The following is a 27,724-nucleotide window of genomic DNA, read 5'->3' as shown; positions in this document are numbered from 1 at the left end:
TTGGCTTAGGATTGACTTGGCAATGCGGGCTCTTTTTTGGTTCCATATGAACTTTAAAGTAGTTTTTTCCAATTCTGTGAAGAAAGTCATTGGTAGCTTGATGGGGATGGCATTGAATCTGTAAATTACCTTGGGCAGTATGGCCATTTTCACGATATTGATTCTTCCTACCCATGAGCATGGAATGTTCTTCCGTTTGTTTGTATCCTCTTTTATTTCCTCAAGCAGTGGTTTGTAGTTCTCCTTGAAGAGGTCCTTCACATCCCTTGTAAGTTGGATTCCTAGGTATTTTATTCTCTCTGAAGCAATTGTGAATGGGAGTTCACTCATGATTTGGCTCTCTGTTTGTCTGTTGTTGGTGTATAAGAATGCTTGTGATTTTTGTACATTGATTTTGTATCCTGAGACTTTGCTGAAGTTGCTTATCAGCTTAAGGAGATTTTGGGCTGAGACAATGGGGTTTTCTAGATATATAATCATGTCGTCTGCAAACAGGGACAATTTGGCTTCCTCTTTTCCTAATTGAATACCCTTTATTTCCTTCTCCTGCCTAATTGCCCTGGCCAGAACTTCCAACAATGAGATACCATCTCACACCAGTTAGAATGGCAATCATTAAAAAGTCAGGAAACAATAGGTGCTGGAGAGGATGTGGACAAATAGGAACACTTTTACACTGTTGGTGGGACTGTAAACTAGTTCAACCATTGTGGAAGTCAGTGTGGCGATTCCTCAGGGATCTAGAACTAGAAATACCATTTGACCCAGCCATCCCATTACTGGGTATATACCCAAAGGACTATAAATCATGCTGCTATAAAGACACGTGCACACGTATGTTTATTGCGGCATTATTCACAATAGCAAAGACTTGGAACCAACCCAAATGTCCAACAATGATAGACTGGATTAAGAAAATGTGGCACATATACACCATGGAATACTATGCAGCCATAAAAAATGATGAGTTCATGTCCTTTGTAGGGACATGGATGAAATTGGAAATCATCATTCTCAGTAAACTATCACAAGAACAAAAAACCAAACACCACATATTCTCACTCATAGGTGGGAATTGAACAATGAGAACACATGGACGCAGGAAGGGGAACATCACACTCTGGGGACTGTTGTGGGTTGGGGGGAGGGGGGAGGGACAGCATTGGGAGATATACCTAATGCTAGATGAAGAGTTAGTGGGTGCAGCGCACCAGCAAGGCACACGTATACATATGTAACTAACCTTCACACTGTGCACATGTACCCTAAAACTTAAAGTATAATAATAATAAATAAATAAATAAAAATAAAAAAATAGCCATGTGCTATGTAAATTGTTTTACTTTGGACACAACTGTGAGTCTGAAAAGAAATTATTCTATTAATAAAAGACATGTTCAACAGTCCATCCTTCATGCCAAAAATTAGATTATTCCCTTATTTGATTGTTTGATTTGGATCACACTTAATTGGGAACTCAGCATAGTTTATCATTAATGCTAATTATGAATTAAATCTTGACAGTCATTGGACCTCATAAAATAGATTTTTAAGCTTTGCTAAAGCATTTGTGAAAGTGAGACCTAAAATTAAACATATAATATTTTTTAAAAGTAGTCATTTTATTTCATTTTGGATAACTAGTGTTAGAAGTTTTCAAGTACATACTGTGAGTCAAACTGGTGCCTAACAGTTATACCAAAATTTTCAGACCGCTCATCAGAGCTTTGTTGCAAATTTAAACATACTCCCTGTTACTCCAATCCTGTTGCCGTCTGGAGATACATACTTCCCTTGTTATAAGATACAGCCACAAATTAAGACTCTTAGGGAGAGAAAAATCATGATACTGACAGTTAGAAAAATGTCTCTGCCCCTGTCCATCAAGAACCATTACCACACAGCATCTGCAAAGGAGACTCTAATTAGAGAACATTCCCAATCATGTTTTAAAACATCCAGCAGCATGGCCACATGCAGGCAAACACTCCTGCACCATTCATCTTCATTCAAACTGTTAGGATGTTTGTCTAGGCTTGACCCAGACCAAGCACTACAGATAGATTAGCTAGAGTAAAGCTTCCATTTCTCACCACATGTCAAGGCAGGTGGAATATTCTGTTGAGCCTAGAAGGACATCTGGAGGTCTGTACCACAAGGTAACCACTTCGTTGGAGTATGTGTGGCTAGGGACGGATTTTGCTCTTGCAAGACCTGTGGGTTACATGAAACATAAAGAAGTTTAACAGGCATTAGCAAAACAAGGGAATTTAAATTTGAACGTTCACATTCTTAAAGGTCAAACCTGACCTTTTAATACAGAATCAGGAGTGCAGTATCAAGGTTAATAGAAAACTGGGGAAAGCATATTGTGGTTTCTGTTTTTAACACACACTAATAACCATTAAAACATTTCTATTTCCTAATAAAGCACTGATGTCATGAATCTAATAAAATATCAGCAGAGTAAACAAATAATTCACAAACTATCATAACACAGGAGCTTAGAAGTCTCTTGAATTTTTCAGATTTATAAGTATTGTGAGAAAGGGTTCCTTGGTCAAATAACTGAGAAAAAACAGATTTAGAAACTTAAAGAATCCTTAAATTGCGAAACTTCTCAGTTTTCTTAATTGTTCTAATGCGTATTGTGAATCTGCAAGAGGAGAGTATAATACTTTCCTCAAAGAATTGTCCTAAAATTTCTTGTGGTTTCAGTGTTCTGTCAAATACTCACTAGGAAATGCTTATTGCAGAAGCTCTTTTGAAAAAACATCTAAATAAATAACTATAAAGGAATAGTCAAATCTGGTACATACATTGATGAGATTATATATGATAAATTAAAATGTCCTCTAAGAATTTTTTTAAACTGGGAAGATGTTAAGTGAAAAGGTATACGCAATTTGACCTCATAACCATAAATACTCATGCACAGAAAAAATATTTGTAGGTCTGTTTTTTTTTCCCTCTAAAAAAAAAAAAGAAAAAAGTTTGGCAGAAAATACATTTAAACGTCTTCAGTGGTTACCTCTGGAATATGGGATTATCTTTATTTTTTAGTAAGTTTTTCTGAGTGTTCTCCCAAGATTTGTGGAATGAATGTGCAATTATTTTAAAAATCACAAAATCTATAGATGTCATTTTTTAAAAGAAAAAAACCTGTGTGACAGCTTTCTATCTAGCTGTATTCATTAGTGACAAGTATAAAGTATTATTTACTGTTATGTTTATAGCACTTAAAACATTTTTACAGTGAACCTACCATAACATATTCATTTTAATGTTCTATTTAAAAATTTTTATGTAGTAAGGAAATGGCTTTTTCTTATTTATTAAATGTAGCATTCCATTTTCAGTATCATATGTAAATTTTAAAGTTAATAAGACAGCTGGTAAGACAAAGAATTTCTAATTAATTCAGCCATGGTTACAGTGCCCTAATTTTTTTCTACCAGTCAGTTTTAATAATAATGCAATGGTATACTATAAATTGGTTGATATTTACAAGTATTCCATATTAAAATGTACAGATTATACCACACAGACATACTTACACATTCATGGTCCCCAATTTTTCTCCACATGAATGGAGTAATTATTTTTGATAATAGATTTCTATAACAACCTCTTCCTTCTTTCCTCTGCAAGGTTTTATCCTACATTAATTCAGGCAAAATTGAACAATAGATAGGACAATCAAGATGATAAAGTGTCTCCAGAACTTGGTAACCCCATCAAAAGGGTTGGTTCCTCAAATGCCTATGGTTCCATATGGAGACTAAAGAGCCAGGCACAAGTCCTGAAATAGGTTCTGACTTGTTCCATATGCTGTTGTCAAGTCAAATGGGATGCTACAAACATTCCAGCTTGATTCTCTTGGTTTTCCTGAGGCCCTGTTGTCAGAAAGCTAAGCCAGAAGGATGAGAGAATGAAAAAAAATTGAAGATTTTCATTGACAGCTCAGACCAGGCTAGTTATAAAAAAACTGTGATGTTCCCAGTTGTAAAGGGGAAAATAAGACCTCAAAATAATCTAGAAGTAGTATAAATCAAAATAACCACATGTAATTTCAGATCAACTATGCTCACTCTGAATATGAGTTTGCTAGACTGGTTAAATATTTTTGGAAACTACAAATAGAAAAAAGTGCTTTATCTACATTACTGTCTTTTTTCCCACATGTTTAGACCAAAGACTACTCCAATTTTATTCAGATGAGCCATATAACTTCCCAAAATAACAGTAAAAATAACTTTCAATATCTAACTTTCCAAAGCTTAAGACTGAGTCTCTTAAAATGGTTTGCATGTAAATGTGTCAGAGTGAAGAATGTTATTATATTTTTAAGATACATTATTCTACATTGCTTGAGAAAAATTCTCTCATCTCATTTGAATACAGTTAGTCAATTAAAACAATTTATTGTAGAAAGTGTCCTCTATATTGATGAACAAAAAATTTTTACCCTAAAAATGTCTGTTTGGTTAATAGGATAAGAAAATCCCAAAACTTTTCAGGAAGGGAGAAAATCATTAAAACAATGACTCAAAAAATAAAAATAAAAGACAAAAAGAAGCAAAGAAAGAGAAAGAAAAGAATGAACAAAAGAGGAGAGAAAGAGACTTTGAAGTATAAATATATATAACTACATTTTTAACAAATATTTTTGGTAAAGATATTGCTATATGTTTATACAGTTCATGCATCAAAACATGCTTACTCATGCAAAATTTATTAAACTGCATTCTTCAGTTGAAAGAAAACTGTAGGACAGGATTAATTAGCACAGCATGTGTGAAAGCTTTCTTTCTCTGTTCTTTGTCAGTTGCTATGGTTACACTACAGGAACAGAGCTACACTACCTTTTAAAAAAAGATGCAGTTCATGGATTATTATCAAAACTTCTTATATTAATGTTTAGTTTGATTTAAAAGACAAAAAGCAAAGTGCTAACCAGACAAGTGCAGGTTATATGCACGTTGCTGCTTTGGCTGAGTGTGTGCTCATGAAGGGGTACAATTCCGATGGGCACCAAAAATGGCTTGCATAAAATTCAGTGTATCCAACTTTACGGTGTTGACATTTCTAACTAATGAAAGACCCCAGAGTAAAAGGGATAATCCTGCTATTCAAGCCCTACTGCCAATGATTCAAAGTTGAGCTACCCTGATACTAGCATAGCAGAATCTTGGATTTCTGGAGGAGTTAAGAAGCTTTATAGCTAACCTCTTATCCAATAAAAAAATTCCTCCTCACATCTCTATAAGATGGTTATCTTATAGATAATATCTGCTGCTACCCTGAGCCTGGTTCTACCCTCTGGCATGGACACAGAATAAATCACGGGACAGTGCTCCCGACATTTTCCCTACGCAGACCAGCCATTCAGCACCAAACAATGGAGACTCTTCAGGCCTCATCATAACAGCCTCTGCTGCATTAGACTCTGCTGACCACTCCCTTTCTTCTACATTTTCTCCCTTTATTTCTCAGATATAGGATAGTTAACCAGGAATGACTTGGTCTCCTTCTGGGACCTAACCCTTTTCGCCCCTTAAATGCTGGTTTTGTCTATGGTTATATATACATACGCTCAAACCAGTGCTTTCTCAAATACATACACTTTATAGGTCACTGGGCCTTATTTTGAGTTTTTTAACTGCCATCCATAGATGATTTCTCCCAAGATTTTACCTCCAGCTTATACTTGTCTTTGGGCTTCAGACCTGGTTCTATGTAATTCCTTACTAGGCATAGGTGCTAGATGTCCTACAGGCACTCAATATAACTCCAGCCAGAATTAATACAGAGAATACACCAAAAGAGTCCAGGAGCAAATGCACTTTACTAGTAACTGTTTCAAGTTCCAAAAACAGCCAAGGTTCTTTTCTTTTAGCTGTACACAGATGTAAACTAGAACTTATATTCCATGTACATTTAATTATTCCTTCAAATTCCAGTGCATCCTTTTTTTTGTAGGTGGTAAAATTGGCTAGGGATTTAAGCAATCTCTTTAACTCTATGGAGAAAATTGCTGAACCTAGGATAAGGTTCAGAAATGATCATTCCCATTCCTTTGCTTTGACTAAAGAATTGAGAAGGAACTGGCAACACTGACTTACTCCTTTCTAACTAAGTGAAATTAATAACAGCAAATCTAGCTGAATTTGCAGTCAACAAAAATACGGTATAGAAATAGTATCTTTCATTACTTCAGAGTCATTCCAGAAAATGGGCCAAAGCTTTGTGTTGGTCAGTGGTTTCATATTATATTATAGAGCAACTCCCACACCTCTCTCTCAACACACCTTACTCCCCAAATTAATCGGAAAAAAAAAGTCTTGCTCTTAGTTAATCACAAAATCAATATTTCTAGGAGAAAGTTTCCTTTATCACTTGACTCCAAACAGACATAAAATGCTTGGATAATATTTTACCATAAGACAGTTACACTGGGAAGGGAAAGACTTGAGGCCTTCTCTATTCCATGAATCAGTCCACGGGGTGAAGGCTTTTAGATTTCATTCCCATTCCACAGCCAAAGACTGGCCAAGAATCTCATTTTTGATATAATTTTTTAATGGAGTATTCTCCCTCCTACAGGATTTATACTATATTAAATATCTTATGATGTGGTAACACTGTTTGAAGATACTCTATTGCTGCTTTTATAATGTATCAATAAACAACCAACAAACAAATATTTTCTTATGGTGTTCTAGCCTTTAATCTTTTCTCTCTACTTGACAAGGTTTCCCTGAATGACTCCATTTACTCCCATGGCTTAAGTTACTATCTATATATACTGATGATCCCAAACACATATAGCTAGCATCAATCTTCCCCTAAAGCTTCATGTTTCTAAATCAAAAATGTCCACTTAGATCTTCCATGATAGTCCACAGGTATCTCAATTGAACATTTCTCCTGTCTCCAATTTTCTAACCAGTACTACATCCTCTAGCGTCTCCAACTGACTGCTACACATCACCATCCATCCATTCACCAAAGCTGGAAGTCTTGTTTTGGTGTAGTCTCCCTGCACTTACAAAATCACAAAACCCAGTGGATTTTACTTTATAATTTTCCCTCTTTTCTTCCTCCTTCTTAGGTCCTCACATCATCTCTTGCTGGATTATTACACTAGCAAGTCTGACCATGACACAATATTATCTTCAAAATATAGACAATAAATGATCTACCTTTATTAAAATTATTTTTATTGTTGGCCAGGTGCAGTGGTTAACACCTGTAATCCCTGCACTTTGGGAAGCCAAGGCAGGTGGGTCACCTGAAGGCAGGAGATCAAGACCAGCCTGGCCAACATGGTGAAACCCCATGTCTATTGAAAATAAAAAATCAGCTGGGTATGGTGGCACACGCCTGTAATCCCAGGTACTCGAGAGGCTGAGGCACGAGAATCACTTGAACCCAGGAGGCGGAGGTTGCAGTGAGCCGAGATCACGCCTGGGCAACAGAGCGAAACTCCGTCTCAAAAAACAAAAATAAAAACAAAAATTAATTTTATTGTTTAATTGGGACATTCCTCAATGCGAATAACAGTAACAATAACAATAAAAGACTTAAATGACCAATCTACTCATATAATCACTATGAGATGTGGGTACCCACCAACTCCCTCCCTCTTATTTGACTTAATAGGAAGTGTATCCTTTCCAGAAAATTGGGCATCCTGAGGACAGGTCTATGTTTTTTGTTTGTTTGTTTTTTAAATACATTTGCCATCCTATGGTGTTGTTTAAGGTGGAAAAGTAGTTTCAAGATTACAATTAAAATATCCTTTTCTTTCCTTTGTATGTAACATCTTTGTTTTGGTTTCTGTCCAGACTTTCAACAGTGCTACTTTTTATAAGAAACCAAAATCCCTTAAAAATGTTTAGATTTATTCAGTAGTCTTTCTACTGAATAAGGGTATTCTTTGAACATAAATAAAAAGGAATTAAGTCCAGAAGACACTGAAACATGTTAAGGTAATATTTGATTTTATTTAATTATCCCTGAATTTTTTAAGTTCAATAAATTATGCCTAATTTATATATATCCTAAATGGTACAGATTTTTTTAAAAATATATTTCATTTGGCCAGGCGCAGTGGCTCATGCCTGTAATCCCAGCACTTTAGGAGGCCATGGCAGGTGGATCACCTGAGGTTAGGAGGTCAAGACCAGCCTGGCCAACATGATGAAACCCCATCTCTACTAAAAATACAAAAAATTGGCCAAGTGTGGTGGCGGGCGCCTGTAAACCCAGCTACTCAGGAAGCGGAGACAGAGAATCACTTAAACCCCGGAGGTGCAGTTGCAGTGAGCCGAGATCGCACCACTGCTCCAGCCTGGGCAACAATAGTGAAACTCCATCTAAACAAAACAAAACAAAACAAACAAATAAAAAAACTATACACACACACACATATATATAATTTTTAAATAACAGAAATAATATTTTAATATAAGCATTCCAAAGAAGACAGAAAATATTCAAATAATTAACTTTCATATACAGTATAGGAATTACATTTTTTTCTGTTTTTTCTCTTTTTGCATAGAAAATAAAAACAATATGGTTTTCTGGGAAATAACAACTTTAAGTGAAATTAATAGATGTGGAAAACCAACTAGTTAGAATTCTTTGGCTAAATACTATAATGATAAACATGCTGTTGTTCTTAGAGCATTAGCATGCATATTGGAAGACTTGTCATATGGCAAAACTAAATGCCTGGTAGAGGTTCTGGCACTATCTAGGTTTGTTATTTTGTTATTTCTCCTTGATTAAGTGACTTAAGCTTTCTAGTGTTGGTTTCATTATGTGTATGATGAGGGGCCTGAGATCTGGGGTCAGCAAACTATGGCCTGAGAGCCAGGCATTTGTCTTTGTAATTAAATTTTGGTGGAAAACATCTACATCCATTCACTCACATATTGCCTATAGATGCTTATGCACTAAACAGCTGAGCTGAATAGTTGACAGAGACCATCTGACCCATAGGCTATGATATTTAGTACCTGGCCCTGTAAGAAAAAGTTTGCTGACTCCTGGGACAGACTAGGTTAACTTTAAGTACTAATTCATTCAAGTACTAATGCTCAGTGATTCTAAGAAAATAATTTTCACTAAAATCTTCTTTAGTCAATGTATGAATATCATATATGCTTAAATTCTTAAGCAGCCCCTTAAATAATTCCACCTCAACAATCCCATCATATCACATCTGCATTAGCAGAGAATGCAAAATCATTTTCAATAGAGTATATGTGAATATATCATCATTTTCACAGTTCACTGGTTTACATCTCATTTTCTAGTTTCTGCTTCTCAGTTAATGAAACTTGTGGTTATTATTCCAATGCTAGATGACAACATAATATAAAAAATGAATTTCGAAACCTGACTAAATCAGCAATTTTGATGAATTTCCATAACGATGCTGATTTATTACCAATTTTCAAAAATTAAAGTTAAAACCCATTAATTCATCATAAGAATCTGTTTTAAGTCAAGGCATAATATTCAGAACTTTTAAGGCATTTGTTTGTAAACATGTATTAATATATACTCAAAACATTATACAAGTATGTATCTATATGTGTTAAAGAGAAAATATTTATTGAAATAATTACAACCCTAATTATGTCAAGTAAGGTAAGACTAACTGTGATTTATGTCAGAGAAATACTATGCATTTGATAGGAAAGAAGTCAATCTATAAAGATAAAATTTATTATACATACATATTTAAAATGACAACATATGCTCTTGTTAGTGTGTTAATTTCTTTAGTTTTTAAAAGAAAAAATTAGTATGAGTGTTTGTATGGGAGGCTTATGAGAAAACTCTTCCCATTTCCTTCCTAAACCACCTAGAGTTCTTTTTCTTTCTTTCTTTCTTTCTTAAGTAGTAGGAGGAGGCAATATCCTTACCTGGTCTTATTGTAGATAATACAAAATCATGAAAATCAGTGGATGTACAGTGCTCATTACACAGAGGCAAAGCACAAGATAATTTATTGAGCAGTTATAATCTGTTAGGTACTCTAATGGTTTTAAATGTATTATATCATTTAATGGTTACACAACTTAGAGTGTCGTAAGATTATTCGTATCCCAATATAACAGAAAGAAAACTAATGCCTAGAGAAACTAATTTACCCCAGGTCATACTGTAGTAAGTGGCTTGGAAAATGCAGGTAGTGCTATCACCTCCCCAAGAAGACTGGGAACTTGGGAACAGGTTGCCTGGCAAGTGTGGGGCTCACATTGGATGGGAGCCTAGACCAGCAGACCCAAAGTCCAGAATGGTGACCAGCTAGCCTGGTGAGGGAGACTGAAAGGGATAAGGTTGTGGGATGGATGGCAGCGAAGACAGGAATGGGAAGTGAACTGAAAACACAGGCTGGTTGTTCTGGAAAAAGGTTCCAAAAACATGAGTACATTAGAGAGAATGACTGACGCTGTCTAGAGAGCCTCCAGATAATCAGACAAAAAGCCTGTGAAGAAAAGAGAAAATTGATAAGGAAATACTGCAGAGAAAAGCTCAGGAAACTTCAAGCTAGGGTCTGGTTGCTGAAATGAGAACAACTCTTATCTGCTTTGTCTGTTGGTTTGTTTTGTTTTAAAATGGAAAGGGTGGAAGGCAGTAGACACATAAATGGAGCAGTAAGCTAGAAGGCTGTGATGGCTTGCAGGGTAACAGCGGGAAATGGAAACTGCTGGGAGAGGGGGACCATGAAAAGGGAATGGCCTATTTATCTTACAGAATCCTAAGGACAGTTTTTTGTTTGTTTGTTTTTTGTTTTTTGTTTTCAGAAACCTCAAACTGGGGTGTGGTCAAAGCCAATCTAAAGGGCATGTAATAAATAACACTGAAATAAAAGGCTCTTCTGAAATGCCCGGACTGAAGTGAATTTTTAAAACATTCCATGAGATAAAAATAGGCAACTACTTTCAAACATGAACTAAGAGGTTTTTATGTTTCTTCAACAATAAATGCCCTTATGAATCAGTGCAAATTAATGAGGCGATTATTGAGCAAATTCAAGAAAAAAAAGCTTTGGGTCATATTGAATTATTGTAATACTTTTACATTTTATGGTTGCTGCCCAGGTTTTCTGAATTATTTTCACCATGCTTTTAGTATTTTCTTTTCTTTCATCATTCTATTTGAGGAGAGGCCTATTAAAAGATATGCACATCTTTATTTTGATAATTTTAAAGATACTTTGTGACACCTGGTGACAATCTTGGTTGTCTTGAAATTGGAGTTGGGCATTGCTAATGTAGTAAATAAACGTCACAACTTTGAATCTCCAAAAGAAGCATTTAGGGAATATTTTCAAAAATACATTAATTCCATGAAATAAATACATACCACAATCACTACAGAGAAGAATCATCACAGAGCTTTCATTCAGGCAAGGATCTAAGACAGTCTGTATCTTCTATAATATTCTTATTTATTTTTAAACAGAAAATAAACTGAGGCCCAAAGTTCTGTCCATTCTGCCTCCACTCCACTGTTTCTAATCCATTCCCTTCTTTTTCCCCACTGCTGCTGCCACATCACGCCCTCAGACTTAAACACTTCTGGGTCTTGAACCTATTAACTGGTCTCCTAGCTGCAAAGTTTGCCCTTCCTACTCCTCTTCCATATTCTGATGAAGAGACAGTTTGATGTAGTATGTAAGAGCTTCCTCTTTGGGGTCAGCTATGACCGCCACTTACAAGATGTGTGATTTGGGGCTGAGCTTCAGTGGCTTTGTCTGTGAAATACATGTAGTAAAACTCTGCTAGATATTCTGAATTTGCCTCTTCTGATGCATTCTTGACTCTCCTTCACCCTGTTCTTTGCTCCCCACAGGCTGTCCTTAATGAGCCTGTAATTACAAAGTCCTTGTCCCCTGGCCTCAAGTTGGGTTTGGCCAATGGGCAGCAAACTGACCAAATGATCATAAGGAAGGAGAAAAGTGAGCTCAGTATATTTGTTCTCCTGGCTTCTTCCCAGCTGGACAAGGAAATGGTATTGCCTAAGTTATTCCTTAGAAGGCTACAGCTCTTGCTCAGGCAGTTCCAGAACCAATTTCTCTAAATTCTCCCCGGAGGAGTAGTGAAATTTTCCACACTATTGCTAGCCTGAAAGGGTTCCACATACTTAACCCTGCCCAGAGTTTCATAAACAGTCCCTTCATCGAACACCCCTCAATTGCCCCATTTGTGTTGCCCTTTGTTTCCTTCTAGAATCCTGATACAATAGCCACACCTAACTCGAAAGGTATTTGTGCGAATTAGATGAGATAATGCATTAAAAATGCTTAATCATACAGTTGGCCTAGAGTAACACTTAATTCATACTGGCTATTACCATAAACTAAAACACCATCTGATTAAACCAGTTCTCTGCTAAAAATCTTAATAGATCCTCTGGGCTTTACCCTGAAGTCCAAATTCCAAGGAATAAAAGAACATGTGACTACCTTGTTTCTTCCCATCCCTTTCTATGTTCTAGCCAACTGTTAGCAGCCAATCAAATTACCAGTAATTATTTTTTTCTTATGTCAGTTCATTGGCATAACATGGTCTCATATCCTGTAATTATTAATACTTATTCAGCAGATGACTCCTGCATATCCTTCAAAATTATGCTCAGGGCCAAGGCCTCCAGAAGCTTCCCTGACTTGCCCTCCCCTTCCTGGTCCAGGTAATGAACATTCCTCTGTTCTCTGATTTACCTCAGCACTGCACTTTACAGATAAACATAGCAAAGTCTTTCATTTACATGACAGCTGCCACCTGCCCCACACAGGTGGGGCAGACCAATTTTCCCAAAATAAGGCCACATGTTTTTTCTTTTTTGAGAAAGGATCTTACTCTGTCACCCAGGCTGGAGTGCTGTGGCACAATCACAGCTCACTGCAGCCTCACACTCCTGGGCTCAAGAGGTCCTCTCAGCTCAGCCTCCAAGTAGCTAGGGCTACAGGCGTGCACCACTATGTCTGGCTAATTTTTAAATTTTTTGTAGAGACAGAATCTTGCCATGTTGCACAGGTTGGTCTCAAACTCCTGGGCTCAAGTGATCCTCCCGCCTCGGCTTCCCAAAGTGCTGGGATTACAGGCGTGGGGCACTGCACCTGGCCATGGCCACATTTCACCTGCCTTTGTATCTCCAGTTCCTGGCATGACGTCTGGCCTGCAGTAAGTCTACTGATAAACTGACATATCTAGCAAGGACAACCACCTAGTATGAACCTCTGAAGCAGAGGTTCCTTTGGCAGATCGCACTTGTGTGTCATCCCAGCCTACAGGGATGGACCTGTCTTAGTCCATTTTTTTGTTGCTATCAAAGAATACTTGAAAGTGAGTCATTTATAAAGAAAAAAAGTTTACTTTGGCTGATGGTTATGGAGGCTTGGAAGTCCAAAATCAGGCAGCTGCATCTGATTGGCATCTGGATAGACTTTGGTATTGTGTCATCATGTTGTAGAGAAGTGGAAGGATGAAGTGTGCACGTACAAAAGGGCAAAACATGATGGGCAACCTCAGTTTATAACAATCCACTCTCATGGTAACTATTCCAGTTCCCTGAGAGCAAGAACTCACTCACTCCTGTGAGGATTAACCCAGTCCTGCAAGAGCAGCATTAATTCCTCTTAACAACCTAATCACCCCTTAAAGGTCCCACCTCCCAACACTGCCGCACTAGGGACCAAATTTCCAAAACATATTCTGGGGGAAACACTCAAACTGTAGCAGGACCCACCCCAACTCATCCAGAACATCTCTGTTTTCACCTTGAGACTTCAATAGAAAACCTATCCTTGGATTTCAAAACGTTAAAGAACTTAATATGAGTAAAGTTGAATCACGTTAAAGCTCAAGATCCCCTTTAGGGGGTAAGAAGTAACCCCAAAACAGACATAAAATACTTTAATATGTTTATGATGCACATGAATATTGTAAATAAAAATACAAGTCTATTAATAAGGCTATTAATATTCTTATTTATACCATAAGGCTATTAATATACAAGCTACCAGCCCTTAAATACAAGTAAGGGAGCCACTTTCCTGACTAATCAATTTTTCTCAAATTTTATCTAATATGATATTTAAATTTTAGATAAATAAAACCTCAAGAATTAATCTCTCCTCTAAACTTTCATATTACATCTCAATCTCTATTCAGCTCACTTGGCAGACAGTATATAAATCTGTTATTATTTATATTTTTATCTCTGTTTACCTCTCTAGCTATACAAAATATACTCCCTAAGAGCAAGGATCATTTCTTATGATTGTCTCAATTTTTTACCACCACTCTCCACCTCTTCTCCATCTCTATGTAACACTGGGTCTTATGTAAAATGTACAATTTAGACAAGACTAAGTCTCTGTAAAACACACTTGGAAAGGGGATTAATTCTTCCTTTGCTTACTAGGATTCCAGGCTATGAATTATTATACGTAGATGTGTTAAGCCAGCTTAGAGCTCAACCATAGAAATATCAGGCTTCTCTGATTCAGCACGACACTTTAGCTGCCTCTCAACGAGTTAACTTGAGCCATAGAAATAGGTATGTCCAGACTCGACAGTTTTTTTAAAAAAAAAACCTTGACAGGCAGAAGTATAAAAATACTCATTTCAAAGCTTCCAGCTGTTCAGCTTTACTGAAGGAAGAGACCTGAATTTACATTTGAGGCTGTTTCTTTATTCTTGGAAAAATCAACTTAACGGCAAATTCTGTTATATAAATATAAAGCAAGTCCCTACCCACTGTTCTGGGGCAAGCAGTGAAATTAACCTGCATCTTGATGTTTCAAAAAGAAGAAAGTGTTTCATGTAAGCCGGGTGCATGTTTTAGCAGAGCCATGTTTCTGAGGCTCTGTGGCTTCTTTGAGGAAGATGTCTACTGACTCAGGGAACATAGAGACTGCACAATGAAGGTTCCCCCTATTCTTGATCAGCAGTTTTCAGGAACTCAGAGAACTGAAGAAAGGGTGTGTGCTGAAAGCTATTCATCCTCCAAAGAAATGAACCAATAAAGCCCAACTTGCAGTAACATTTAAGTCTAAATCTCACAAGGATTACTGATATTGGACTGTTGGTTGTGATCAGATCCTTAACCCCTGAAGCCACAAGTCATTTCTCCTTATTGTGAAATTTCTCAACTCATTTCTTCTTCTTATGAAATTTCTCAAGATTCAACTTTGCCTCTGATTTCTCACCCAGAGCTCTGTCTTGTATAAACGTTATGTGCTATGACTGTCTACTGGGGCTGGAGGGCAGAGTCCCCAGTCCTGTGGCTGGGGGATGGAAGGTGGACTCCAAGATCTAAGATGAGACTTCCCAGGCACCTTAGATTCTCACAGGGAGAGAACATTCCTTCCCAAGCCTTGGGGTTGTAGGGCCTGAATTCCACGTAGCAAGCCTAGGGTGTAATCACTAGGGAAACAGAGAATCCGGCCCTAGTCAGAGAGAGATGCACAGGAAATAAAGATAAGGGATCCCTTTCCCCCACACTGAGACTGATCCTCTAAGCTCCGAGCAGAGCACTTTGAAGAGAAGTGGGTGATACCTCTGCTCTGCCCTGCCCATCCCCAAATGTCCAGCCTTCATAAAATCTTGTTGGAAATAACAGCCAGATATCAGCTGCATTGTAGCTGACTAAGAAAAGGGTCAGCTTTGCCCTTGGGCAGATGGCAAAGGAAGCCAGAATAGCCACTGCAGTGGAAGACACCAGGGAGGAGCCAGGATGTGCCCTAAGGGTCAACATTACAGGCACTTGTATGGTGGCATGAAAAGGAATAGCAAGGTACAAGAACATGAGGCACCTGCTTCAGAAACAACAGAACAACACCTGATGCACTGGTGCAAACTCGCAGGGCCCATGCTGGGTGCAGTGGCATGCACCTGTATTCTCAGCTACCTGGGAGGCTAAGGCAGGAAGACTGCTGGCCCCCAAGAGTTTGAGTCCAGCCTGGGCAACATAGCAAGATGTCATGTCTACAAAAAATTAAAAAAAAAAATAGCCGGGTTTGGCGGTGTGCACCTGTAGTTCCAGCTACTCAAGTGGCAGGAGGATCACTTGAACCCAGGAATATAAGGCTGCAGTGAGCTATGATTGCACCACCACTCTTTACCCTGTCTTGCTCTCCTGCAGGATCCTGTCTCTAAAAACAGAGAGACAAACAAACTAAACAAATAACCAGGGCCCATGTTGAGGAGCCCCAATGTCCTGGAAAGAGACCAAGCCATAAAGAAATCTAGGGGAAGTGATTCAGACAGTGGGTACAGCAGATGCTCACGTTTTGAGACAGGGTGGGCCTGGCATGTCACAGGTATGGTGAGGAGGTCCATGTGATAGAATGCAGTGTGTCCTTCATGCACTTTGGTGCATCCATGCTTCCAGGCACCCTCCCCACATGCCCTTCTCTGCCACTTCCCATATCTAATTCTAATCTCAACCCATCCTCTAATTTCTCCTTGATTACTGAAGTTACAAGTTATTTCTCCCTGTTGTGGACTTCCTCAAGATTCAATGGCACCTCTGGTTTGTCACCCAGCACTTTGTCTTGAAGCATAACCATCACATGAAAGTGGCCCTAACCTATTTAAGGCAGAGGCCATGTCTGATTGTTGAAAGCCCCCAGGATCAATACATGAGTAATGTGTTCATTGAGTTAACTGGTTGAACTGAACTTGGAAGCCATTGGTTATTTTTCAGAAGTTTCAGAGTGACCAGTGGCAACTTTATTCTAGGTGTTTATCATATATATACATAGATAGATTTATATAAATACATATATCTATATTGATATAAATACAGATATAGATAGATATACACTTTTTTTTTTTGAGACAAGGTCTGGTTCTGTCACCCAGACTGGAGGGCAGTGGCACAATCACAGCTCACTGCAGCCTCAACCTCCCGGGCTCAAGCGACCTTCCCACCTCAGCCCCCTAAGTAGCTGGGACTACAGGCACATGCTACCACACCTGGCTGATTTTTATATTTTTTGTAGGGACAGAGTTTCGCCATGTTGTCCAGGCTAGTCTAGAATTCCTGGACTCAAGTGATCCACCTGCCTCAGCCTCCCAAAGTGCTGGGAGTACAGGCATGAGCCACTGCACCCAGCCTTATTGTATATTTATACATACAAAGACTTACGGGCATGGAGATTCATTGTGACATTGTTTGTAGCAAATGACTAAAAATAACTTCAAACTCCAGGAAAGAACTGGAATTACAGTACAGATACAAAATGCAGCCAATAAGGCCAATAAATCGCTATGTACTAATATGGAACCAACTATAATATATTGTTAATGGAAAAGACAAAATAAATAACAGGGGGCATATTAGATATTATTTGTGTAAAAAATGTGTGATTCTATTTGCATATTGGATCTCTGGAAAGATGCATAAGAAAACTGGTAAAGGCAACTGCCTGTGGGGAAAGGAACAAGAAAACAGGAGAGAAGAAAATTTAACTTTCACTATACTCCCATTTTGTACTCTTTGCAATGTCTATTACAGGGTGCACATGTTACCTACAGAAAAAAAAGAGAGAAAGAAAAAGGGTCTAATAAGTCCTCACACAGCCCTGGGCAGTCTCAGCTCCCTACATCCCCCGACTCCAGCCTTATTTCACTACGGTTTGGTTCTAAAATAGTCATCGGTTGTAAATGACAGGCTTTCATGGCATGGCAGGAAAACTGGTGGCTGGCAGGAGTGAAAGACTGGGTGGAACAAGCAGAAATAAACTACTATTTAAATATTCTCACTAGTACAACCAAGTTGCCTTCCAAAGCTCAGGCTTGTCTGCATAATAGCTCATTTAGCTACTAAAACCTGGGATAGGCTTGCATGCACAATCTGAATCATCAAACAATTTAGAAGTTAAAAACTAAAATCTTCCTTGAAGGGAAACTTGCTTGCAGAATAAATCCTGTAATAGATTTCTACAAGATGATGAAAGTTTCAAAACTGGCCAAGCATCTAGGACTTTTAAAACAAAATTATATAATTCATAAAATGAATGCAATGAATGTTGCATTTCTACATCCAAGAAGACTGTACTAATAACCAATACAAATGAATGCAAGAATACAGTTGGACAGATTTTGATAAGTTTGAACTTACTGTCCGCAACCCAACAATCTATGTATCCTCACTTGTCAGTAAACTTTACACATGCTGTATTTTTTAGGACCAAGAGTGTTCACAGAAGACTGCCATAAAGAGCTGGCAGCAATGAAACTCAAACTTATCTTGTGCTATACTAGACAAATGTCTTAGCCTTTAAGAATTACAGAAAGAAATCTTACATCTGAAGCACATGTCCTAGTTTTTCAGAATCTGTTACGTATACTTTAAATATTCCCATCTTGTCAGTCCAAATAACTTGTCCTTAATACCTTTATCTTCTCCAATAAAGCTTTATTTGAAATCTTACAGTACGGCTGAAGATACTTGAAATTTAGAAATCCTCTTCAAAACAAATTTGAGTTACAGAATCATAAAGTGCTATTTCGCTATCCACTCTTGTATTGATATTCCTGTTTCCTTCATTAAATATTTTGTTAAAGGAGCAAAAAGGGGAAACCATATTTGAAATATAAGTATAGAAGTAAAATTTAGTACATGTGGACTGATTAATCTTGGAAATTATGATTATATGTTAAAATGCCAAAGTACGAAACAATAAATCATGGACACAAAATTACTCCCAATCTATTATATAACTTTAAAGATGACAATGCATCAAATGTTGTAATCAAATACAGTATACATGTCTCAAAACAAATTGGAAACCATCATTCTCAGTAAACTATTGCAAGAACAAAAAACCAAACACCGCATATTCTCACTCATAGGTGGGAATTGAACAATGAGATCACATGGACACAGGAAGGGGAATATCATACTCTGGGGACTGTGGTGGGGAGGGGGGAGGGGGGAGGGATAGCATTGGGAGATATACCTAATGCTAGATGACGAGTTAGTGGGTGCAGCGCACCAGCATGGCACATGTATACATATGTAACTAACCTGCACAATGTGCACATGTACCCTAAAACTTAAAGTATAATAAAAAATAATAATAATAATAATTAAAAAAAAAATTTCAAGGGAATTAGTGTTCAAAATCAAAGCAAACACACATGGAATTTTTTAAAGATATCCTTTATAATATCAATTATTTTCTGTAAACCTTGTTTTGTTTCAACTACTGGCAACTTCACACATTACTAACTTTTAAGTCAAAAGGTAAGCCATTTAACAGAACACTTTTTCTAAAAATAGTTTTCTTACATTAGCATTCATTGTTGCACTATTATTATCATAAAGTCACAAATGACTCATTTTTAAAAAAAAATTTATTGACTTCATGTAGCTCCTATGATGAGGTCATTTGTTGGCAATATGTGAAGTAATAAATTTGGGTTGAGTTTTTAACTAGATTACTAAGTTTTAACCCCCCAAAAGTTTAATAAAAACAATATAACATTAGCAAGTTGGACTTTTAAGGAGGGAAGAGATGCCTATGAGAAAGGCCACATGTTCAGAAGGTAGCATTCCACCATGTAAAAGCCTAGTCTGTCCATGTGCTAAATTAGCCCAAGGGCTGACATTCTTATTCCACAAGCTCTCAAACCTACAGGATTTAGTGGAGTTGTTCAGATGGTTTTGAAAGACTCACAAAACAAAGATGGATTATTCATTTAAGAAAGGATTGCCATTTAGTACAGGAAAAAGAAATCTGTATTTAGCAATATTACATGAAAAGAAAATACAGGGTGACAGAAGTCAACAATTTGTAAACATTTTATCAGTTAGTGGTATGATTTAGGATCTACAATTTGAGCTTTAATACAAATTGCAATACACATAAAAATTCCAAACTATTCTTTCATGATCTCTTTGCAACTACTATAAAAATTGTGTAACATGAACTTACTCTAGCTACGCTTTGTAGGTTTTTAGAGTATCATATATTGGATACTTTCAGAAATAATAACTTTAAAGATGAGTATATACCAAATTATAATATTACAAATTATTTCATTATCTATTTTTCCTTTGAAAATCTCACTGAACCAAATGCTTTATTACCAGCTCATTGGTTATTAGTAAGAACAACTGAACTGCAAAGGTCTAGAACAGGGATTGGCAAATTATGCTCCATGAACCAAATCCAGCCACATCCATTTGTTGAGATGGTGTCTGTGGCTGATTTTTCATTGAAACAACAGATTTTGTGTAGTTGCAACAGAGACTTCATGGGCAAAAATATTTATTATCTATCCCTTTACAGAAAAAGTTTACCAACCTCTGGTCTAGAATATCTCCTAAGATAGAAATTTTGTTTTCTATGCAGCATTTTATTATCTGAAATCCTACTATTGCAGATTGACTAAGGTGTGAAAAAACAACAATTAATAGTAAGAAATACAATGTTTACTTGACTGCTATAGGAAACCAGGATACTTTCTGAGATGATGAAAGTGTTCTACAAAACTTGATTGTGGAGGTGGTTTTCACACTACATTTACCAAATTCATCAAATTGTAATTGGCAATTTGATTTTATGTAAAATATAATGCAATAAAAAGAAAACATCTGAAAATAAGTTCACCTCATTTTTATAGTTGGATAATAAAACTATCAAAAGAAAAGAAGAAGAAAACGAAAATCAGCTAATGATTTGAGCTATGTGATTCCTGACAGGAATGTTTCTACAGTTTACCATATATATCATACAATACACAACAATGTAGAATTTGAGAACTTATTCTTAAATATTACTCACAGTGTCCTATACTTTGAATTATTTATTTATGTGTTTGCTTATTTATTTATTTGATTTATTTTTTAAGAGGCAAGGTCTTACTCTGTCATCCAGGCTAGAGTGCTGTGGTATGATCACACCTCACTGAAGCCTTGAAATCCTGGGCTTAGGTGATCCTCCTGCCCCAGCCTCCCAAATAGCTAGGACTACAGGTGTGCACCACCACGCCCATCTAATTAAAAAAAAATTGTAGAGGTAGAGTATCACTACATTACCCAGGTTAGTCTCAAACTCTTGGCCTCAAGTTATCCTCCCTTGTCGGCTTCCCAAAGTTTTAGGAACACAGGTGTGAGCCACCATTCCTGGCCTAAAATATTTTAATTTAGATGCCAGACACAGCGTGCGTATGCATTCGTGTACCAGGAAGTAAGTGGTAAATCAGGGAGCAGTTAATTATTTTGTGATGGAGAGTATTCTCTTCCTGAGGGCACCCAAGCGAGGTTTCAGAATCAAAAGGTTTAAGGAATTATTCAGCTTTAGATACATATCAAAAATTAAAATAATGATATTTAACAAGGCTGAACAAACCCATTATCTACTAACAGAATCTCATAACCACAGTGAGTTCAAAGGAAAAAAGAGATAAAAAGCTATAGGAGACCACTTAGCTTTCTAGACAAAAGTTTTCTCTTCATTAAAAATCTTAGTAGTACATTTTATGAATATTTTGAGGTAAAAGGAAGCAAAGGACTGATTCATGTTAGAATATGATGTTACTAGATTTCGATATAAAATTTGTGACCATTTCATGGAAAAACATTTGTCTGTTTTCTACTGCATTTCTGGTATCTCACATAAATCTCCACTTTTCTATGAACTTCATTTGGGACAACAAAAAAACTGGTAACTGCCTGTTGAAAAATTCAACAAATAAAATCACATGGCCTTAAAATGCAATTTATATATTGTTAAAAAAAAAGCAACTTTTTTTAAAACAGAAAAATATATTGTTATGTAAGTACATAGGAAAGGGTGAAAAATATGTTAACATGGCCAAATTAGAGAAAGAAGATAGCAATGTTTATTTTCTTCTTCTTCTTCTTCTTTCTTTTTTTTTTAAGACAGGGTCTCGCTCTGTTGCCCATGCTGGAGTGCAGTGGCAAAATCATGACTCACTGCAGCCTCAACCTCCCTCTATTGATCCTCCTGCTTCAGCCTGCTGAATAGCTGGGACTCAGCTGCACGTCACCACATGTAGCTAATTTTTAATTTTTGTAGAAACAGGGTCTCACTATGTTGTCCAGGCTGATCCTAAACTCCTGAAGTCAAGCGATCTTCCCACCTTAGCCTCCCAAAGCACTGGGATTACAGGTGAGAGGCACCACGGCCAGCCTATGTTCTTCTTTATGACTATCTGTGACGTCTATTTTAAAACAAAGCACATATATTACTTATAATTGTAAAAGCAAATACATGAAAAATCTTACTAATAGATATATTAGTGAAAAAAAAACAGAATGCATGTTATCATTGGTATAATTGCCCATTATGTAAAGATAGGTATACATGCAATTAAGGAATTTATAGCTACTGTAATCATAAGATAATAAGCAAATGTTTCAAGAGTTCTCTTTGTTAATATCTTATTCCCAATGTTTTAACAATGAATACATCTTGAAAATAACTGTGCATTCCCCTTTTGTATAATGTAAAGATATATTTAAAAATTTGCCTTGAATTTACTTTTAAAAGTAACACTTTCTGAAAGCATTAACATTTGCCATTCCTTTCCCTAATTACCTAGTTTCAGTCACTGGAATGATGACTGCTATGGTCTGAATGTTTATCAATTCTCAAATTCAGGTTGAAATTTACTTGCCATTTTAGTAGTATTAAGAAGAGAGACATTTAAAATCTGATCAGGTTATGAGAGCTCTGCCCTCATGAATGGATTAATGGCATTATGGCAGGAGTTGGTTCATTATCTTGGGAGTGGGTTCCATATAAAAAAGTGAGTTTGGGCCTCTTTTGTCTCTCTTTCTTGCCCACTCTTGTCCTTCTACCTGCTGCCCTTGGATGACACAGCAAGAAGGCCTTCACCAGAGGCTGGCCTCTTGCTCTTGGACATGTCAGCTTCCAGGGGATTGAAGAAATAAATTTCTATCCCTTATAAATTACCTAGTCTGTACTATCCTGTGATAGCATTACAAAATAAACAAGACAATACATGAAGACAATAAAATCTCCATTCCATATAAGGCTGGCAGTCCGAATAATTCTATATTTGTTGAATTTCTTCAATTTTTCATGAGCCAAGCAGTTTAGTTTGAAGTTAGCAAAAGCATTTTTAAAGAAACAACCACAAATTTGGTGTATGTATCTATACATCTACATCTGTATCTGGTAGGGAATGGAATAACTTACCTAAAATAATAGTTTTTAAGGAACATTTAAAAATATTAAAACCATAACTTAAAGCTAAAATAGATCACTGAATTCATTTTTTTTTTTTAATTTACAGAAAACACAACTGTCCATTTAAGTGACTTGTCCAAAATGAAAAAGCTAACTGGTGACAAAGTTAGAAGAAATACTGGACTTCCAATTCCTTGATACCATGCTTTTAAAACTAAAGTTCACTGCAAAAGGAGCCTGCCTTTTTGCTGCCATCTCTGCTCAAGTGAAGGACTTCCAGAAAAGACACAGGTTTCTAGATTTTCAGCCCCAGTCGTTGCTGTGAGCCTTGGCTATCACTCTCCTTCTATCCCAGAGGACTGGTAAATGGGACCAGGACTTATTCACTCAGGCTGGCCTCCTTTGATCTGCCAACTGGCCCTGTACGTGGCAAACTGTACATTGCTGGCACCTGGCTCAGGGCTCTGCCATAGTCCCAGGGGCATATCTGGGCAGGGACTGGTCCTGGCCTAAGTCCCGCCTGACTGGCAGCAGGTTCCAGCTGATAGGAGGCCAGAGAAACACATGCTGAAACCCTCTTGTGCCACTGCTCTCACGCCCCAAGGCCTCCTGGGCACTGACCGCCTTTCCAGGGGCACATGATGAAGGTTGGACCTTGGAGACTGCAACTGGAGTGAGAGCATGTGCTGGATGGAAACAAGTCTGCCTAGCATAGCCTGCAAGCTAAATAAGAATAAAGCGAGTGGAGCGTCAGATCAGCAGCTGCTTCAGAGCCATTTTGGAAAGAGGCTGGGAATAAATAAATAATAAAAAATATAACAAAATAATTGCCATCTGTTACTGTTGCTACCACCTTGTTGACAATCTACTCTCCAGCTTTGCTGTCCACATGAACATCAACATTTCTGCTCATGGCTACATAGCAAAAGCTCTGTCTTCTGGAATGTTACTAGTGGAGGATTATGAAATATTACCATAACATAAACCTTACCTACCTTTACTTATACTGAGCCCTGTCTCTGTCCTTGTCTTAAAACTTCATGAAATCCTATTTGGACCTTGAAAATAACTCTTTAGGTCTTTCTCTCTAAATCTCCCAAGCAAAAAGTGCAGTGTCCTTTTCTGGTCTCCCATTCTATATAAAGAAGTTACTTGTCATACAATATAGTTAGTGACATAAATTGTCTATTTTCTCAGTGAGCTGTTTGAAAACAATCTACAGCCTCTGTTTACATAACTTCTCGAACTGTTATATAGAAAAGGAGACTATGTGAAGATTTGAAAAGATACTACAGGCAAAGTGCTTACCCTAGTGTTTCACATGAGCAACAACCAATAAGGTTTGCTTATCATCACCTGTACTATCATTAATCATCATCATTATCAATACCGTTTAAAAATCTTTACACCCTAAGGTAGCTGCTGACATGCACTACATGCTAACAATTTTTTTTTTTTTTTTGAGACAGGGTTTCACTCTGTCACCTGGGCTGGCATGCAGTGGCAAGATCATGGCTCACTGCAGTCTCGACCTCCTGGGCTCAGGCAATCCTGGCTAATTTTTTGTAGAGTTGGGGTTTCACCATGTTTCCCAGGCTGGTCTTGAACTCTTGAGCTCAAGGGATCTGCCTGCCTTAGTCTCCCAAAGTGCTGGGATTACAGACATGAGCCATCATGCCCAGCCAACTGTTATTCTTTATGGAAAACCATATCACATAGTTTAATCACCACGACATAATTGGACAGTACTTTTGATACCAACAATGGTTGGCAAACGCTAAGGTGGTTCCCATGACTCCCTTGCCTATTCATATTCACTTTGTTGTGGAATATTCTTCCTTTGAGTGTCTGTGAGAGGCTCTCAGTCCAAGAGACTCAAAAAACAGAATGTTGCCAACAGCCATGTGAGCTCAGAAGTAGATCCTTTCCCAGTGGAGCATTCAGATGAAACAAGAGAAGGCCTAGCTGACTGTGCAGACTGAAGGGACACCTGGAGGCAGAGGCACCCAGCTAGGCCATACTCAGACTCTTACCACACAGAAACTGAGACAATAAACCAGTGCTATTTTAAGCAGCTTATTTTGCGGTAATTTTTTACACAGCAACAGACAGCTAATATACCAACATTTCCCCAACTTATGTTCCACAGAGTCCAAAATTTGTTCTTAATCTAGTAAATCTGGGAGATGTAATGGCAGATTTAATTTTAACAGCAGAAGACCAAGAGCTTTTAATCATTAGCTAATGAACATTGAGATTCTACTGGCTGGGGGGAGATGGGAGAGATGCACATATGCAGCTCACCCCAAACAGATTTGATCAAGGACATTTTTCCTAATTTTAACAATTATTTTGTTAATTGGACCATAATTTTATTTTTCTTTTCTTTGTTTTTATGAAATAGGGACATAGTCTCACTATGTTGGCCAGGCTGGTCTCCAACTTCTGGGCTCAAGCAATCTGCCCGTGTCAGCCTCCCAAAGTGCTAGGATTACAGGCATGAGCCACTGCTCCCAGCCACAGACCACAGTTTCAGAAATGACTTTTCAGATTCACAGAAGCTTTAGGAGACACAGAAATCCAAAGCCAGCTGTGAATGCCTCAGACAGGAGGCAGAACATGTGCAAAAGTGGACAACAGCCATCCCACGAATTGAGGGAAATTATCCGACTCTTCCTAAAAATATCCAAATTTGCTGTTATCCAACAAACTATATTTTGTGAAAAGTTTTGTTGCTTCCCTAATTTTTCTGTCTTGGAAATTGTCAACAAAAATATATAATGCTCAACATATTTTGTAGGAAAAAAAACGTATTCATGTGTTTGAATCAACAGACTAGCTTCAATCTAAGATAAGTGAAAGCAGTAAAATCTTGTTTTAGAATAAACTTTGTTGTGGGGGGACCTCTAAGACTCAAAACAATAAAACTTCTCACCAAAACACACACACACACACAAAATCCAAAGATGAAAGTTTCATTTGAAATATTTCTCTAGTCCCTCCTGATCTTTTATTTCTCTAAACCAACCAAGCATGGTATTTTTATGAACAAATTCTGCAATTGCGTTTCTCAAGAAAATAATTTACAGCTATGAAGAAGACAAAACAGTAGTTTTCCTCTCTTATCCCTTCCTTCACCCATCACATCAGCCATACACATCACCTCTCACCAGCAATGACAGGGACTGTCAGGAGGCTGGAGGCAGAAGGCCAGAGCAGTTTGCAGAGGAAAGGAAATGGAGTAGAGTCCAATGAGCACCTTGTTTGACATCACATCCATCACTTTAAAGGTGTTGAGTTCTGTTTTTGTTTTTTAATGTCTTCCTGCTTTCCAGAAACTTTACTTCTTTGGCAATGAAAGGGCCAACTGGCACATTCTAGAATGTTTTACTGCCTTCAACATTTGTGCTTTCAATTTACAGATAGCCCTTTAGAACTGGTAGGTAAAAGTGCTATGTTTAATCTGGCACTCAGTGATTCAAAGGCAATTTCAAATTTGCATCAAAATTTCTCAACTTAGGTGTATTTCAAAGTAAAGTGATACTATGTCTGAATTTTAATAGCACTAATTCCAATTACTAGTCTAAATTTTATTATTGAGGGAGATCAAGGAGCTCATTTATAGCTATTCTTTGATACAGTGCTAGATAGCAAAACTTACTTATCTGTAATATTCCTATTTAAAAAATCACTGATCATAATAAAAATCAGAACTACTTGAAAGCTCTTCAAGTTGTTATTTAAAAGATGTACAAGAATTCATATGATATGATCTTATAAGATTATTTCAAATGAATTACCTTCAAGTCTGAAGACTCAACAGAAATGCCCATGTTAAAATATTGGTCATTCTAATGCCCAAGTAAAGCTAATATTACAAGCACAAATCAATGCTCTCACATTAAAGAGGGGGTAATGAGACCTGCATTCTCTACTCCACAGGATTATAAGGATAAAACAAAGTAAGAGCTATGAAGCACTTCATAAACTGTAATAGGCTCTTACTATTATTAGAAATGACTGAAGTTTGAGTCAATTTTGCTTCCTAAAAGCAATCTAATGTCAAGTGCTGCAGATCAAACATTTATATGATTCAAAAACCAGAATGCTTACAAATGTTGAATTCAGTGTTCAAAAATAAGAATGCCCTCAGACACTGAAGTCTACACCTTGAGCTTGACCAAAAAAAAGCTTAGCCTGTGCTGTAACACTGCACAGTATAGATGCCCATATCACCGATATCTAAGGCAGACCACAGACATGTCATTCACATAGAAGGTCAAATACACAGGCAACTTTCAAAATTTAAGAAGTGACTCCCTTTGCTATCTATAGCCAAGGCTGACAAAATGTAGGGAACTGATATTTTTATTGTAATGAAGGATACATGTGACAAAGCACTTGGTTTATCAATCTGCTAAGGAATCCACAATCTACCATTATTTCAAATCATACATTTTGGCAATCTATGCATTTTTTTACTGACAATTACAAGAATAC

The 27,724-nt window shown here is 37.2% G+C and overlaps 1 protein-coding gene across 9 annotated transcripts in view; it reads right to left on the bottom strand.

Annotated features, from left to right (window-relative positions):
• Positions 1–27,724, bottom strand: part of CDK14 (cyclin dependent kinase 14) — a 639,321-nt gene that overhangs the window by 246,029 nt on the left and 365,568 nt on the right. For all 9 annotated transcript variants that reach the window (XM_063606295.1, XM_055114664.3, XM_003809752.7 and 6 more), the window contains one exon: positions 2,094–2,214. In XM_063606295.1, the coding sequence (XP_063462365.1) occupies positions 2,094–2,214 (121 nt within the window). The remainder of the gene's footprint in view (positions 1–2,093; positions 2,215–27,724) is intronic.

Source organism: Pan paniscus, chromosome 6, assembly GCF_029289425.2.
Source record: "Pan paniscus chromosome 6, NHGRI_mPanPan1-v2.0_pri, whole genome shotgun sequence".
Taxonomy (NCBI): domain Eukaryota; kingdom Metazoa; phylum Chordata; class Mammalia; order Primates; family Hominidae; genus Pan; species Pan paniscus.
This window is presented reverse-complemented; position numbering and strand designations above follow the sequence as displayed.